Source organism: Leptodactylus fuscus, chromosome 5 (assembly GCF_031893055.1).
Source record: "Leptodactylus fuscus isolate aLepFus1 chromosome 5, aLepFus1.hap2, whole genome shotgun sequence".
Classification (NCBI taxonomy): Eukaryota; Metazoa; Chordata; class Amphibia; order Anura; family Leptodactylidae; genus Leptodactylus; species Leptodactylus fuscus.
This window is the reverse complement of record NC_134269.1, coordinates 82,016,777-82,032,518: the sequence shown is the minus strand read 5'-3', so window position 1 is coordinate 82,032,518 and position 15,742 is coordinate 82,016,777. Positions and strand designations below refer to the sequence as shown.

Sequence of the window (15,742 nt, the reverse complement as noted above, 5' to 3'; positions counted from 1 at the left end):
GACACAAGAATTTGAAGCCTATTCTGTGAGTAAACCTGGGAGTGTCACCTGTGAAATCAGGAGGGATATCACTGGCTCAGTGAAAACTGTTGGGTGGAATAAAGACAGGCGCATTCCTGTCTTCCTAATAGTTTGTGTTAGGGTAGAAGATACCCCTTAATACTTCTCGCACACAACTGGAGGCTCCATGGGAAGGAAACAAAATCTTCATGACTCAAGAACTTGTGTAGATTTGTATTACAACACAAGCTAATTATCTAGCATGAGTTATAGTAAATCTAGCAAGTGGATTCATCCCTATCCCAACAAATTTTAGTAAGAGTGGCTCAGTAATTGAAAGAATGACAAAGTGGCACATCTTTGGTGCAAATATGTGACACATCTAGGTCAAGCTCAGTCAGTTTTCTGGCATAGATGAAATATTTGTACTTTTCCGTTCAGTTTGTGCGCCATATCCTGGGTGTGTAGCTACCTCTGCTTGTCTGCTACAATGAAACGAAGCAAAGACTTGCTTCCAGTAAATAACGTGTGTCTGAGTGTTTGGTGTTTGCATGGTCCAACTATACAATACAAAACTGCAAGTATTGTACTTATGATGATGAACAGTATTGGGTATAATCATCAAAGGTGTAAAGATAGACTACAAAGTATAATGCAATAGATTTATCAAACACGCTGATAAATCTGGAGCCGTTTCTAGACTGTGCAGTCTACATTTCTAGAGTCTAACTTTTACACAGTATTCATAAGACTTCCCCAATGTGTCAAAGATGTAAAACAACATATATATATAAATGATTTTCTCAGAAAAATACATTGATTTTTAGATGAACTTTCTTACCACAGTGCTCCATGAAGCCATTGTAATAAACTTTGTGCTAGGCAGCCACTTCCAAATGTGATTGCAAAAATGCCCTATTTGTTTCAAGACAGGATCCTATTGGATGCAAGCCCTTTTGAGGGTGGGAGTCATTTAACCCCTTTGCTACTAAAAAAGATTGTGGCTTGTTTGCACTACTGATTGATTTTAGCAGTCATGTGATACCTATAGTACGTAAGATTACGTGCATTGTCCTTTTAGGCTGGGTTTACATGGTGCATTTTTGTAACAAAAGTTCTCTTTTTAACAAAATGTGCTTTTTTTGTGGAAAGAAAAAAAAAGATTTTTGAGCAAAAATAGAGCATATAAATCCAACGTTATTACTACTTTGGACTACAGATGCTGCTCAATAGTTACAATCAGTTACTAGTGCTAGTAAGCCTCTTTTCTCACATTCCATGCTATAATATCATGCTATGCCACATAAAAACACAGCAAAACATCTAGTCAAACATCTAGGTGTAGCCCCAGTTTAAATGAGATATAGCAAAATAACAATCACACGGAGTGTAACAAATCCCCTGCAGAGTTGAAAAGTTGCAGATTTTCAGGTTAATTCTTGGGCTGTGTTCACAAGTTGCAGTAGTGTGCCAAAACTGCAGTGCATTGCCACAGCATTGGCATGTTATGATGCCATTGTATAGCAATATTATGGCATAGTGTGAGGGTTTTATCTCAAGCCTTGTGCACACAGTTGCATTAGGATAAGTTCACATGAAGGAATTTAGGGCCCGTTCACACGGGCAAAGAGGGGGCGGAATATGGCGCGGAATCCACGTCATAATCTGCCCCCTCACAATGGTGGTCTATAGAGACTGCTAGCGTTCTTTTTTTCCGCTAGTGGCAACATGCAAAACAAAAAAAGAAGCGACATGACCTTTCTTGAGGAGAATTCAAGGAAGGCAATAGAAGTGAATGGGAGGTGGAAACCACGTTGCGTTTTTGTTGGGCGTTGTTTTTGGCAAGAACCACAATGCGTTTTTTTTAATGCTCCATTCACTTTCCAGGAGGGGAAAAACGCCTAGCGTTTTCTGAAGCGGTTTTTACCAAAAAACACTCCAAAAAAATGTCTCAAGGTCCATAAACCGCTTCCTAATTAGCAAGCGTTTTTTTTTCCGGACCAAATTACTCCACACGTAATTCACGTGTGAACTTAGCCTAAAAGAGCTGTTTTTTAGGCAGTTTCTTACTCAAAATCATCTCCTAATTCAGTTCTGAATCTGCCTCCAATTGTATTCAGTGGATGACAGAGACTCGAGCACTCAGAAAGTCAATGTTCTGTCCTATCTTATTGCGTACTCTGTGCCAGAAATGGAGAGGGATTTGAGGTAGAAGTTCGTTGTGTGAATGAGCCCTTACAGGTTGATCTGTACAGAGCTGCTGTTCGTGTGTGAGGCCTCTCCTGTACCTGTGATTTCATACTGAAACTATAGCAACCAATCACAGCACAGCTTTCAGTTTGTATTTTGCTTCTGACAAATGAAAGCTTTGCTGTGATTGGTTGCTATAGGCAACAAAGACTATTATTCTTCTAGATGTTAATAATTATGCCCCATAGAGTTTTCTTGTTACATCCCATAGTTTCATGCTTTATAAGATGCTGTATGTACAGAGCACTGCTTCTAGGGCAGTATGGCGCCATACCAGCAGCGCCTAATAGAGCCTGTATGATCCACACAGGCTCCATGGATATAGCTCTGCCATGTTTGTATATAGCATTGGTATTTCAGCACTGTATGGCAGCATAACTACGGCAATATTTGGGTAGTGGTGTACTATGTTTTTGGGTTTAGGCCACACCCACTTTAATTTAACGACTCCCTGCCTTTGCTATTAAAAGCCCATAAGGGGTGTTCTTACTTTCCTAAGATTATATGGTATAATGGCGTGTGGTCATCATCCCAACCAGACTGTCGCAACCCCCTAATGGGTTTAATAATAATCTCTGGTGTAGATTATTACGGCCTAATCCTATCCAGAGCCATTTGCTCTATATTAATATTTGGACCATGTCTGACATGCCTCCTGTTAGATGGGCTGATCAGACTGTGAACAGAAGTACCTGTGACATGACGCCTGAAAGAAACAGGAGTAGACAATCGTCGCCCTTGAGTAATAACAGAAAAAAAATTCCCATAGTAACCAATTAGAGCTTGGCTTTCATTTTGTAAATGTAGTTGGTTGCTAGGAGAAAGAAAAGCAGCCACTTGTTATGTGAGACAGAATTCATATATGGGGCACACCGTCTGCTACAAAGATAGAGCACAAAGTGGCAATGCAAGAGCGGATCCCTAGCAGTTTTCTTCTGAGATAGGCGATCACGGTACAGAAGAAAGTCAAGTTTAACAGTGATACATGTGTACATGACTGTATGGCTATACAGAGGCATTCATTAGGGAATACTCCCAATTGCTACCTCCAATGTCTTGTATCACGTCACGTATGTTACACGTCTACATTAGTGGTCAATTTTATGCAAATCATACTGTGTGTCATTTAGCTAATGTCTATGGGTAAAGTCCACAGAGAGATCCAACAGACACAAGCATGGGAACCTTTTGAAAGAAAATACAGTGGTTCTAAATCCCCTCTGAGGTCTGCATTAAAATACCATGGTGTTTAACAGAGCACAAGCGTTTAATCATGATTTCTTCTCTGGAGTATTTTCTGCCTGTGAATGCTCTTGTTAAGAAAAAAAAAAAAAAAAGTTTCGCTTTCAATTCCTTATTCAGGAAATCATCAAATCTTTCAACATAGTGGGAGCTGAGATGGAACATTAGCTGTGGAAGCGGTGGGATGGAAGTCACCATTTCTGGAGTTGCGCTCACTTCATGCAAATCATGGCTGTACTATAATCAGTGGAAGCCTATGGACAGTTTTCTTAAAGTTCCACCAAAAAATAGGACATCTATATTGGTCTGTTTTCTAGGATTACTTATTACATTATCTACCAAAAGAAGAGGAAAAGACCCTTTTAAGGCATAAAAAAGTGTTTTGAGCGATACAGGCAATAAGATATCCAGTAGGAGCTAATCAATTGTAAGATGTGGCTCCAAAATGGCTGTACCTGTAGAGAAGACCACATAAAATAGTAGAAGTAAGCTTTTTGGACATTGTCTTCCAGCTTGCACAAAATGTAAAGTGGCCTTATGGAATATTAAAAGTGTAGCTAGTCTTGTCGATGAAACATAGAAGAGTTTCTCTCTATTGTTCATGTATGACTGCCCTTTGGATCTTCTCTTTGAAAAGTTTGGCATCTCTGCTCAGTTCCTGAAGATTGCCAATGAGATGTCTTCCATAAATAAGCAAACTATAAATATATGTGATCAAGCCCCTTCCACATGCCTGCTTGTTGAGAAAGTTGTTGCTCAGTAGGTCTTTCGAAGGATTCTTCAGCCTGAGTAAGCAGTAGGCCAGGAGCTAAGTGAACTTAGAGATATGCAGTCTTTCATCTGAAGTTTGAGAAATAAGCGATTTCTGTGCAGTGTACCATAAATCACCAACATGCAGCTCAACCTCACTGCAGTGCCAAGAAATGAAAGCCTAATTTATTTATTTTTTTATGGCTGAGAAAAACACCAAATGGAGTATGACTTAATATCTCAAGTGCTGCAATCATAGAATTCATTATGGTAGAGCATAAACACAACAGGGGGATTAAGAAGATACGCATAGAAGGCATAGAGAGCACTGGTCGTCTTATTTGTGGTGCCAAGGAAGAAAGCACCTCTTCTTAAATGAGGCACATTCTCTTTCTACTCTTCAAGGAGTTTGTACGCTAACCTCATGTTTGCTTGTGTTCTGAGTACTCTGGTTCCCTCTAAAGACATACGGATAGGGAATCCACCCTACTTTGGGACAGTGTTGACAATATCTCTGTAAAGTGCTGCAGAGAATATATACTTATTATTCATAAATCTGGCTACATATTTACATTAGTGAAGTATGGTAATACCAAAATATTTCATTTTTGTGGAGGATTCTGCTTTTAAAATAAAGATGCAAATAATATACAATGCATCATAAATCAAACTACTGCCACTGAGTTCTGGTTGTTCAATATGTGACTTACATTTTATTACTCATGTTATGCAAAATATTTTAGGTTGGTGTTAGAGTAGGTGTGCATTAAAGAGAGTCTATTAGCATGTCACCCTGTAAAACTAACTTAAAAGCATTTATGACACACAGTAGCTATACTGGGTGCTGTTACCGCATGTCTAGTAGTGAGAACATCCATAAGTTTTCAGTGTTTCAGATACTTAGCTGCACTTAGGCTGTGGCTGCCAGGGCTTACTCAGGCCTTAAGGAAGGGCAATTATCGGAAACAAGCATTCCTAGGAACACGTGTTCACAATAATTGTCCTGGTTATTGTCTGTATAAAAAGGCCCTACAATGATAGCAATTTACACCTTACCAATAGGATAAGAGGTAACTTACTAATCACTGGAGAACTGGGGTGTTGTGTACCCCAGGTTAGAATGGCAGAGCATGCCACTCCATTCATTACAATGGAAACGATTGGGAGCGATTACCCCACTATCTCAGCAGTCCCTAACAAATGAATGAAGTGGTGCACACTGTCCGATCTGCCATTCCTTTCCAAACTGGGGTGCAAACCATCCCAGTTTTTGTAATCAGTGGGGATCCCAGAAGTTGTACCCCTACCAATTATAACACTTACCTCCCCATTCTGTGGTAACGTGCTATGGCCAGACAACCCCAGATGCTTTTACATGTAGACATTTGACCAATTGTTCCATCAGACCAATAGGCATGCCAATGGCCAATTGATTTGATCAGAAGGACAACTCCATTATAGGGAATGGCAAGTTTGATGTGGCTTTTGATACAACTCTGAGAATTTTCTCCTTTGGTTTTGAGAACAGTTTTTGTAAACGTGATCACATTGCAGTTTAAATCTTTTATGCATGCAAAAACAAATAAATCTTACATCAAACAGGAAATAAAGACACACAATTGGCTTGATTTAGCTAAGTTTATTAAACCAAAAACTCTCTATGCGACAGTTTTTGGGGACCTTGAAAAAGTTCTCTGGATGCATGGACACCTGCCATATAACAGCTGCTATTAAGACTATACATTTAATGTTAGAGTTGTTGGAGACGTCTTACCCATATTAGTAAGAACATGTACCTGACTACTTGCTATTGGACAATTTGTTAGAGCGATTTCACAGAAGCAAAGAAAAATCACATCCATAAAAGAAATAAATAGGTGAACAGCAGTCTAAACTCCTTAATATCGACATTTAAATATATTTTCATTGTGCTGAAAAGTGATTTTAACATCTTTGAGGAAACCGAACAAAATGTGTGGCAAATATTTATTCTATGTTATTCTCAAAGCAGTGTGATCTCAGCGCCATAAACGTAATCTGAATCAGCACATTTTTTTGTGGTTTTTTTGTTTTTTTATACAGCAGCCCATATTTCCAAAATTAGGAATGTTTTCATACTTTAATTTCCTTTTTGACAACTAGAACTTTCATACATACAACCTAAAAATTAATGATCGGTTAAATTAAGGACTTCACTGTTAGTAATGAATGAAATCCATGTAGCCTGGGCCTATGTAAAAACACACGCGCACACACGCTCACAATTCTACCAACTAGAGCAGCTAGATCTTGCCTGCAAGTTTAAGGGTTCACAAAGCCCATAAATGTGCAAAGAAATGCAATAAGAGAAACCATGCAAAATACACAGAGGAAAACAAACTGTAAAATAACAAAATAATGGAAATGGCAAGAAAAAAAAATGCTGTATAAATACACTTACTCTCCCCTGCTTTGTGAGCAGCAAAGGACCTAAATATGATCTGTATACAAATGGTAGTCTATAGCATTAGTTGTATACTGAGGCAGAGCCGACACACCAGATTTAATGCTTCCACATCTGTGCAGTTTAAGTCATGCCATCTTTTTAAAAAATTTTAAAGGAAAGTTTATTCTGGATTTCAACATAAGTCATGCCATCTTTGGTTGGCTGCAGTACCGAAGGGAGTGAAGGGGCATATTATTTATTGATTTGAGAAATGTCAACTATCAGTAGGAAGTTGAGCTTCAATGTCCACTCTACAAATGGGGCACTTTTTATTTGTGATCAGCCACTGGTCCACACACACTTGATGGAAGAGATGCATACATGGGAGACGCCTAAATCAAAAAACAGAAAAACATGTTAGTAAAAAATCTAGATTTTCTATACAATGCCTTTTCAAGCAGATTTGTAAAACTCAATACAAAGTGGCCCCTTTATAGAACCCAATCCCTTATCTGAGAGCACAGTATGCAGTACAGGGACATAACAGTGTTTCCATTGATTATGAAGATATTATAAATTCATAACTAATGGCATATCCATAAGTCATCACTTTTTAACATGGGAATAGCATTTTACTAAGGAGCAATATCACCACAGAATCAACTGTTTGCGTCAGTTGCTGGCAGTGAAATTATACAATGGATGCAACCAAAAGTAGACTTCTTCACCCATAGTGGATGTTCTTTGTGGCCTTGTCCATTACGTTTCAGAACTAGCGGCTGCTGCCAACATCTGTTTAGTAGGAGTGCTAGGTATCAGACCCTCAAAAATCTGATATGGATGATCCATCTTATAGATTGGTTGTCAACATCAAAAACCCCTTTAAGGGGCCATAGACATAAGATAAGACCCTGCTAGGCTGACAACTATTTTCCCTGACAGTCAAAAGTGCCTATTCATTTCAAAGAGGAAAGAAAGAAAAATAAGCAGCAGTCAGACTTCTCTGGCAAAAGATATATTTCCTGAAGGAACAAGTGATTGGACTTCTTAAAATTGGCTTCTTGAAATCCTAATGAGCAAATATGTCAGTATCACTACTATTTCCTCATGGCTTTGGGACGAAGATATAGGGCATTTAGGACGTGTGTGATTCTTATGGTATATTACCTGACATCTTCACCTTCCTCTAATATAGAAAGGCAAATGGTACACTTTTCTTCAGTATCCTCCTCAGTTGCTTCCTCGCCATCTTGTTTGCCATGCAGTTTCCTCTGTGAGAACCAATCAGTGGATACCTTATTAGAGATGAAATTATTGGCAAACTTTATAAAGACCAGTTTTCAGGAAAACACATACATTTACCACAATACAGAAAATATTCCACAAAACTCCAACTTTCTGTGCAGCTATAGAGATAACCCATGTCTTTAATACACTTTAAGGCAGCCTGCAAATGGAGTTTACGCTCACTCATTCTGAACGTAAAACTCACGCAGAGTGAGCAACATAAAAAACAGATCACATTGACTTGAATGGGTGCCGGCATACACGCGCTCCCCATTTTACCTATTGCTTTCAATGTAATACGCGTGTATGCCGGCACCCATTCAAGTCAATGGGATCTGGTTTTTATACCACTCAATCTGAACAAGTTTTACATTCAGAATGAGCGGAGCGTAAACTCCATGTGCAAGCTCCCTTAGCAAGTAAATCTGAATTGCATTGTGCAGATTTACAGAGGACTGGTCTTCTCTTCTAAGAGGTGGTGTAGTAAATATTTCTATTCCTCATAACATAATTCTGGAGGAAAATTTCTCATAACTCATTTATATGCTGCCTCTATTATTCCTCCCAGGAATTAAAGAATAAATTGACAGCTGGACATTACCATTCACACTTGTCAAATGGGTTTGTCCCTACAAAATCTGTCAGAACTGGATGTGATTGCACAGTATCAGACTGTATACACCCTCCTCCCTGAATTGATACCACTCAGTTGTCTAGTTATTTCTAAACAGAACAGAAGAATGGTACATCAGATGTCCAAGACAAGATGCACCAACATTTTTATATAATTTGAAATACAATTAATAACTCAACACATGTCTGCATTGACAGGTCATCTTCAAAGATCTATTCCAGGAAATCTCAATGAGAATTTCACCGCTGAAGCAACACTATAGCTTTTCTAGTGTTAATACTATACGCTTTTGTTTCCTCTCCTCATCTGTATAGGGAAGTGGCGCAGACTGAGCCTTCTTATACAGAGGGCCACTGCATAGCATCAGTCTCTATCAAACATAAGTCATAGCTCTATATGAGCTATAGCTCTAGTATGTTCTATACATATTAAATAAGAACTGTACAGTACTGTTCATTCTAAGTCTTCTAGTTGACATATATCGGAACTACAAATGACGCAAAGACGGTAAAGCAGGCCGAATTGGGGGGGGTGGCAATGTACATTAACGCCTAGCTCACATGGCGGTATCCTGTTCAGAATTTTATTATGGAAATGGCTAAAAACTAGTCTTCAATCCTAAAGGAAAACAGTGGAATTATTATTTATTTAAAGCACCAGCTTGCTCTTTAGATTTACTATGAATCCGTAAAACACTACTAGGTTAAAGGCAGTAGAAAGAAAAGTTTATAAGCATTACAGACACTGAAGTCATAGTATAACAATATAATATGGCTTGTAAACTGGTAATCTAGTATACCTCTGTCCCACTATGTGTAAACTTAATATACATGTTTTATAGAATGCTTATAAAGAAGAAAAAAAGTTTAAATACTGAAGACCTCACCTTCTTATATTTGTGTGGATATGTGCATCTCTCTATGGTCCCTTGTGAAGCGCCACGATTTACATTTCCTAGTCTTTCTTCCAGATGGATAAGTTCCTGTAAAAGAAAAAAAACAACAGTTGATGAACAGAAATAGACTTCATACCCTTTATCAGTACAAAGTTCTGCATGTAAATGTCCCCTCACTCACATAAACCCATACAAGCTAGAAGTGCTGAGTGAGGATGAATCATGGGGTCTACAGAAGCAGCAATTTACATAAATATTCTCATTTTAGTTTAAGATAAATAAAAATGGTGAGATAGATTACTTATTTCAAGATGGCATTTTAGCTTTCCCTATCTAACACTGATCATTGATGTGTTCTATATCTTTGTATAGTTTAGTATAAAAATACTGGCTTAAAATGGATTACTTTTCTAGCAAAAATTCTTTGTGCTGTATGGCTTTTTATTTTACACGCTATGAAGTGAATTGCACATAGCCTGTTTTGTGTAAAGAAAACTGGCAAGGAAAGACATTCCATACCAGTTTTTACCTTCTAGATAAACCCAACCCCCCTACATTAAAAAGTCACATATCAGACTCGCTGCTAAACAACATAACTGCTGGAGCAATTCACATAAATCTAGCAACAGAAAACTAGATCGACCCAATATAGATAAATATTGCCGCGCATAGGATGCCGCTAACCACCAGCAATAGAATAGGCTAGGCTATCAATATTAGATCTGTGGCGGTCCCACCTTTCGGAACAGCACTGATCTAATATTGTTGATAGCCTATCTTTCCATATTACAAAAGGTGGATAGTATAACATTTTTAAGGCCATTAACAGCTGTTGGTCAGACATACGTTTCACTGACAGCTATTCCTCCTCATATACATGCACAATGAATCTGGCCACGCATACATGCATGATAGGGAGCTGAGAATAAGCTGCTGTCAGAAAGCACTGATGGCAGAGTCTACCCTTAGAACAAAAACAATTGGGTATGCTGAAATAAACAGTTTGGTTCACCCCCTCCCAAAACCCCCATTCCAATATCAACAATAGTCAATATAATCCGAGATGAGGGAAGACTGTAGACAATAGACATGATGGCGTTATTTGGCAGGGGGTGATAATGTGGCTTCTCATTCCTAGTTACAGACCGATTTGACTGCACTGAAAAGCAAAACCATCTTGTGCTGTACAAAGAGGGTATGGGGCAGTGCATGAAAAATTATTTTATAATACAAAATAAATAAAAGGTCAAATGAGATCCCATGTACTAACTATCATTGTCAAATTGGTATCTCAATAAAGAGCCACAAAAGAGACAATTGTGCATATTTAAAGCTGCTTTTCTTGTATTTCCTTCTTCTTAAGGTCTGCATGGTCCTAATATAGGTACCTATAGAGAGGTCTCTGGCCTTTTGAGTGATGCCTGGAATGAAAGTCATACATAAACTATTCTCACCTAGTGATAGGGTGCAACAAAATACAGCTATCACCCTAAAAAAGTTTTATCTTTTGCCCAAACATCACAGATACTGACCATAAGATACACAATGGCCAATGCCGCAACTATTATAAAAACTACATACTGGAGGCAGATTAGAATCAGCATTTAAGTTGTAAATAAGCAAAGATTTAGTCTTAGAGTGCAATACAAAGTGCTTATGTATGAACATGAAAATGTGTATTTGATACAATACTGAACCTCACGATAAAACAAATCCTAAAACGAAAAACAGGGCATTATTTCCTACCTAATAGGAAATTCTAAGAGGATTACTAAAGATATATCTGTAGCAAACTTAGAAATTGGGCCATTTCTTGTATCTGGGGAACCCGTATTAACACTCTGCATCTGATAATGGGGGACAGTTTATTGCGTATCCTCTTTATTACACGGAGCACACAGCAACCTCATGGAAACATTCCAGAGATATGTTGCTCAAAAACATGACAGCAGAAAGCTAACATTCTGTTACAAACCTCAAAATTGCCCCTGAAAGGAACTCTGAATGACCTTCCATCCAATCCAGATGAAATGTAGCGGATGTGAGGGTAGCCCGCCATGTCTGGAACCTAGTCAAATAGCAGATGTAAGTTAAACTTTAACACAACTGCTTAGAAATGATCGCATTGATTTCTTTGCTGCTAGAGGGGTATACAAAGAGGGGTACACATCCGGCAGCAAAAAGATCGCTTGTTATACAAAAATAAAAAATATGTATAGATAAAAAACACACACATCTGTAGTGAAGGACCAGAATCTGGTTTAGTTTCTTTAGTCATAGGAGAAAGTGATGGCCTACTGTATGCATCTCCGTACACAAATCATTTCATAGCACTACAGACAACATGGCTGCAGCCCCAACACACAAAGGTATATCATGGGACCCAACAATTTGAATTTTTTATGGTTATTTTTAAATGACGACAACTTCCATGATGCAAGTCAAAAGTCAGACAGTACCCTAAAATACAAAGCTCCACAAACATTACAGACCCTTTGAGATCCAACTAAGTCTATAAACCATTGCCTGCCCACAACACAATTGAATGCTTCAACCAATTCAAGCCCTGCAGCAGCCAGCAACAGGCCCTACTCATTCTATAACGTTATCATGTGACAAATAAATAATGGTACTATAGGGCCATTACACCCAAATACAAACTAACCGGCAAAGCAAGGAGGTGTTAGTACACTACTAAGGGCTCGTTCACATCTGCGCCCGGTCTCCGTTCTGTAAGTTTCAGTTTCCTGCACAAAACAGCGTCAGTAGACGGAAACCTGTCTGAATGTTTCAAGCCCATTCATTTGAATGGGCTTGAAAAGTCTCCGGCCGTGTGCGCCGGTGAGTGTTTTATGTGATCCGCGGCGAAACGTATTTTTTTTAAACCGGACACAGAGTCGGACATGCAGTACTCTGTGTCCGGTTTTTAAAAAAAACGGATTCGCCGCGGAGAGCATAAAATGCTCACCGGCGCACACGGCCAAACTCGGCATGACAGGTTTCCGTCTTCTGCATGCAGAAGACGGAAACCTGAGAACGGAGATCGAACACTGGTGTGAACCCAGCGTCAGAAATAATCAATCCAGAAAGAGAAAAAGTTCACTCAAACCATTCTGACTAAAAAGGAAGCTGTCAAAAATATTATCCAATCTACTAGCGCCATCATATAGCGCAGGAGGAGCCAAGGAAAACCATTTTGTGGGGAAAGATTCAGCATAGCTTGTAACCTATTGAAAGAAATTCCTTCTCTTTATATGCATAGGAGTCCAGCGGGTGGTCTCAATCACTGACTGGCAGTCTTCTCTGTATGAGCATGCATACCAAGATGTCTGTCAATTACTGAATAGGACCGTCCACTCAATAGAAAGAAGAAACAAGTTACACTGAATATTTCCCTATAGATTTATATGTCAGTTTGCTCAGCTAATCCTGCCCTATAGCCTGCTCAGGTTATTTATACATTTGTTTGATGGAATGAAGCAGTCGTCATTGAAGAAAGGAACAATACAACAGAAACGTATTTAATAGTGGAAATACAACTACAGACACTAAATGATAGACGCCCTCAAGAGTTAAAGTGAATGCACAATAGAGAACTCCTGCCCTGTGCAGAATAGCTGCATATATGCAGACATCATTGTACAGAGATTTAGAATCAGATGCAGAGTGTCAATTACTAACAGATATTAGGGGGGTGGGTTTCCTGCCCAGCTGCTACTCAGTTTGCATTGAAAGTAAACAGGTTACTAGAAAAGTGGTAAGGAGATACAAATGAGTTCAAGAGAGAATATTTATAAAAAAAAAAACAAAAAAAACAAATAAAGACATGCCTTTGTTCATACTATGAAAACCATGCCCACATATAACATCCATGCACACAGTGTACTGAGCTGCTTTACAGATCACTTAGTGGTATTCTGTATGAGGACAGGACTGTTGACATTTTGCAGACTGCTTTGCACAGGGTTTAACACGTCCTATTACTGAGCAATATTCCTTAAAGTCCATTCTATGTTCATGCACATTATACATATATGCAACTACCATTGCTGCACCTATGGATTAACCACACAAATCTATTGTAGACAAATCTGAGATTATATCAATGTCAACCATTAATTCAGATTCTCTATCAAATTGTAAAGCTCTATAACACTTTAATGCCTTTGTAACAGATCAATAATGGAAAACCCTTGCGTCTCACAAATGAGATCCAACTTGTCTAGTTGTGGTACCTTTTCTAACAAGGTACATTTTATACAATACTATGCTCAATTTGTAATATACAAACTATCAATTTCACAAAATGCAGTTTCCAATTATACTGCAGTGCTGAAGTGGCTAAACTACACACTAGTACTTAAACCACATGAAACGGCATAAATAAGTATCAGCAAACGGAACCACTACAGATGTATATATTGTATAGTCATCCATTCTGCTTACAGGAGTCCAGCTGTAAAATATATAACATTATAAACTGTGCAATTATTAAAAAATACCTCTAGCTCACAAGTAAATCTTATAGGATGCTCATGAGAGAAGCAAGGAACAAGAATCCCTAAGTAGTTAACTATCGCAGTTACTTTACCCCAAATTTGAAGAATCCCCATTACAAACAACACTTTATGACGTATATTCTATAGGAACTAACACTGTCACTGAAGCATCAAAAGAAGAAAAAAAACAAAACAAAAACAAACAAAATATATATATATATATATATATATATATATATATATATATATATATATAAAATTTAGTTCAACAGTCTTCACATATTTAAAGGAATTTTCCAAATTAAAAATATTCAAAACCTATCCTAGAGATGGGAGATCAATATGACATCTGTGGGGGGACCAACAGCAGACAACCCCACGACCATTAGCTCTCTGCTACTGCTACTACAAACACAGAATGGAGAAGAAAGCACACAGCTTTATGCGGTGTTTACAGTTGCGCCCTTTGGGTTTCCGCCTAAATCCCTGGAAAAATTGCATAGGGGACGGCTTGCCGGCGGTCAGATTTAAAAACCCATTCAAATGAATGGGTTTTTAAGCAAACCTCCGAGGTCTGTATCCAGCCTCTCTGCGGTGAATCTTTTTTTTTTTTTTTTTTTTTTTGCACAGACACAAAGTCCTGTATGTCCAATTTTGTGTCTGTGCAAAACAAAAACAAAAACTGGGTGAAACGTAGTCATGCTATTGTTAGCACCATGCGGATACAATACTACTGACAATCATTCTACAGACGTTTGCGGTATAGTATATGGAGAACATGTAGATACTGTAGGTCTTCTAATCATTATCACGTACACATGAACATATCTTACCATTAAAGGTAGGGCCCCAAGCTGTAGGTGGTGAAGCCTTGGAGGAGTATGGTAGTGAGATAAGTGGGGATGTAAGGGACTGGTCTGGTAGGGGGCTGCAGTCACTCCAGTTTCAATTGCAATTTCCCTGCAGGATTCAAACATAATATTATTATAGTCTGCACAATATGCGATTTATCCTCTATGTGTACAGTATCATATCTGAATGGATGTATTAATGCAACTTCCTTAAAAACAAATTTAGAGAAAATATTGGGCTAAATTGGGGCAGTTTGGTTAACACTAGTATGTAGCAGAGCTGAAACAGCCAGTCAAACTTCAGAAGTCATTTTTTTTTCCTAAGGACTTAAAAAAAAAAAAAAAAAAAAAAAAAAATAAAAAGGTTGGGGAAGGGGGCGCAGTCATTTGCTTTAAACTATGCATGATTTTGGTAACACTCCCCAATGGCATTATCAGAAGTGTAGGGCCTGAGGACGTGGTGCATTACACAGACCGTTTACAGTTCTAAAACTATGTCATACACTGCTCACCTAGACCTTCACCTACAGTGTTCCAGATGGACATATTTACACAGACATTATAATTAGGAATATATTATACATACAGTAAAATAATTACAAGGGTGTTGACACTTCTGTCCAGCAGATTCCCCTACAGCTCTAGCTCCTATTTTTACAAGATGGTATTCTTGCAACTGCTGACTGCATTATATGATGTAGCATTAGGAGAGACACACTGAACTTAACAGGTTGCCATGTAACACATGCTGATGCTGTGTCCTATAAAGTGGGAACGGAAATATATGTTGATCTTCTCAGGACACCCATGACATTTTTATGACTGTTTCCATAAACAGATTGAATGGAGCAGCATCCCGCAAACTCAACCAACTCTCCATAAATCTTTTCCTTACTGTAGTTTTGAAAT

General features: G+C 38.4%; 1 protein-coding gene across 6 annotated transcripts in view; it reads right to left on the bottom strand.

The window, feature by feature from the left end:
* Positions 1 to 6,834: 6,834 nt before the first annotated feature.
* Positions 6,835 to 15,742, bottom strand: part of RNF111 (ring finger protein 111) — a 43,597-nt gene continuing 34,689 nt past the window's right edge. For 2 of the 6 annotated variants that reach the window (XM_075273502.1, XM_075273503.1), the window contains exons 10-14: positions 14,816 to 14,942; positions 11,459 to 11,551; positions 9,475 to 9,570; positions 7,835 to 7,962; positions 6,835 to 7,059 (exon numbers count right to left, since the gene is read on the bottom strand). In XM_075273502.1, coding sequence (XP_075129603.1) covers positions 6,942 to 7,059; positions 7,835 to 7,962; positions 9,475 to 9,570; positions 11,459 to 11,551; positions 14,816 to 14,942 — 562 coding nt within the window. In that variant the 3' untranslated portion in view covers positions 6,835 to 6,941. The remainder of the gene's footprint in view (positions 7,060 to 7,834; positions 7,963 to 9,474; positions 9,571 to 11,458; positions 11,552 to 14,815; positions 14,943 to 15,742) is intronic. The other 4 variants (XM_075273504.1, XM_075273507.1, XM_075273505.1 and 1 more) reach the window with 3 other exon arrangements.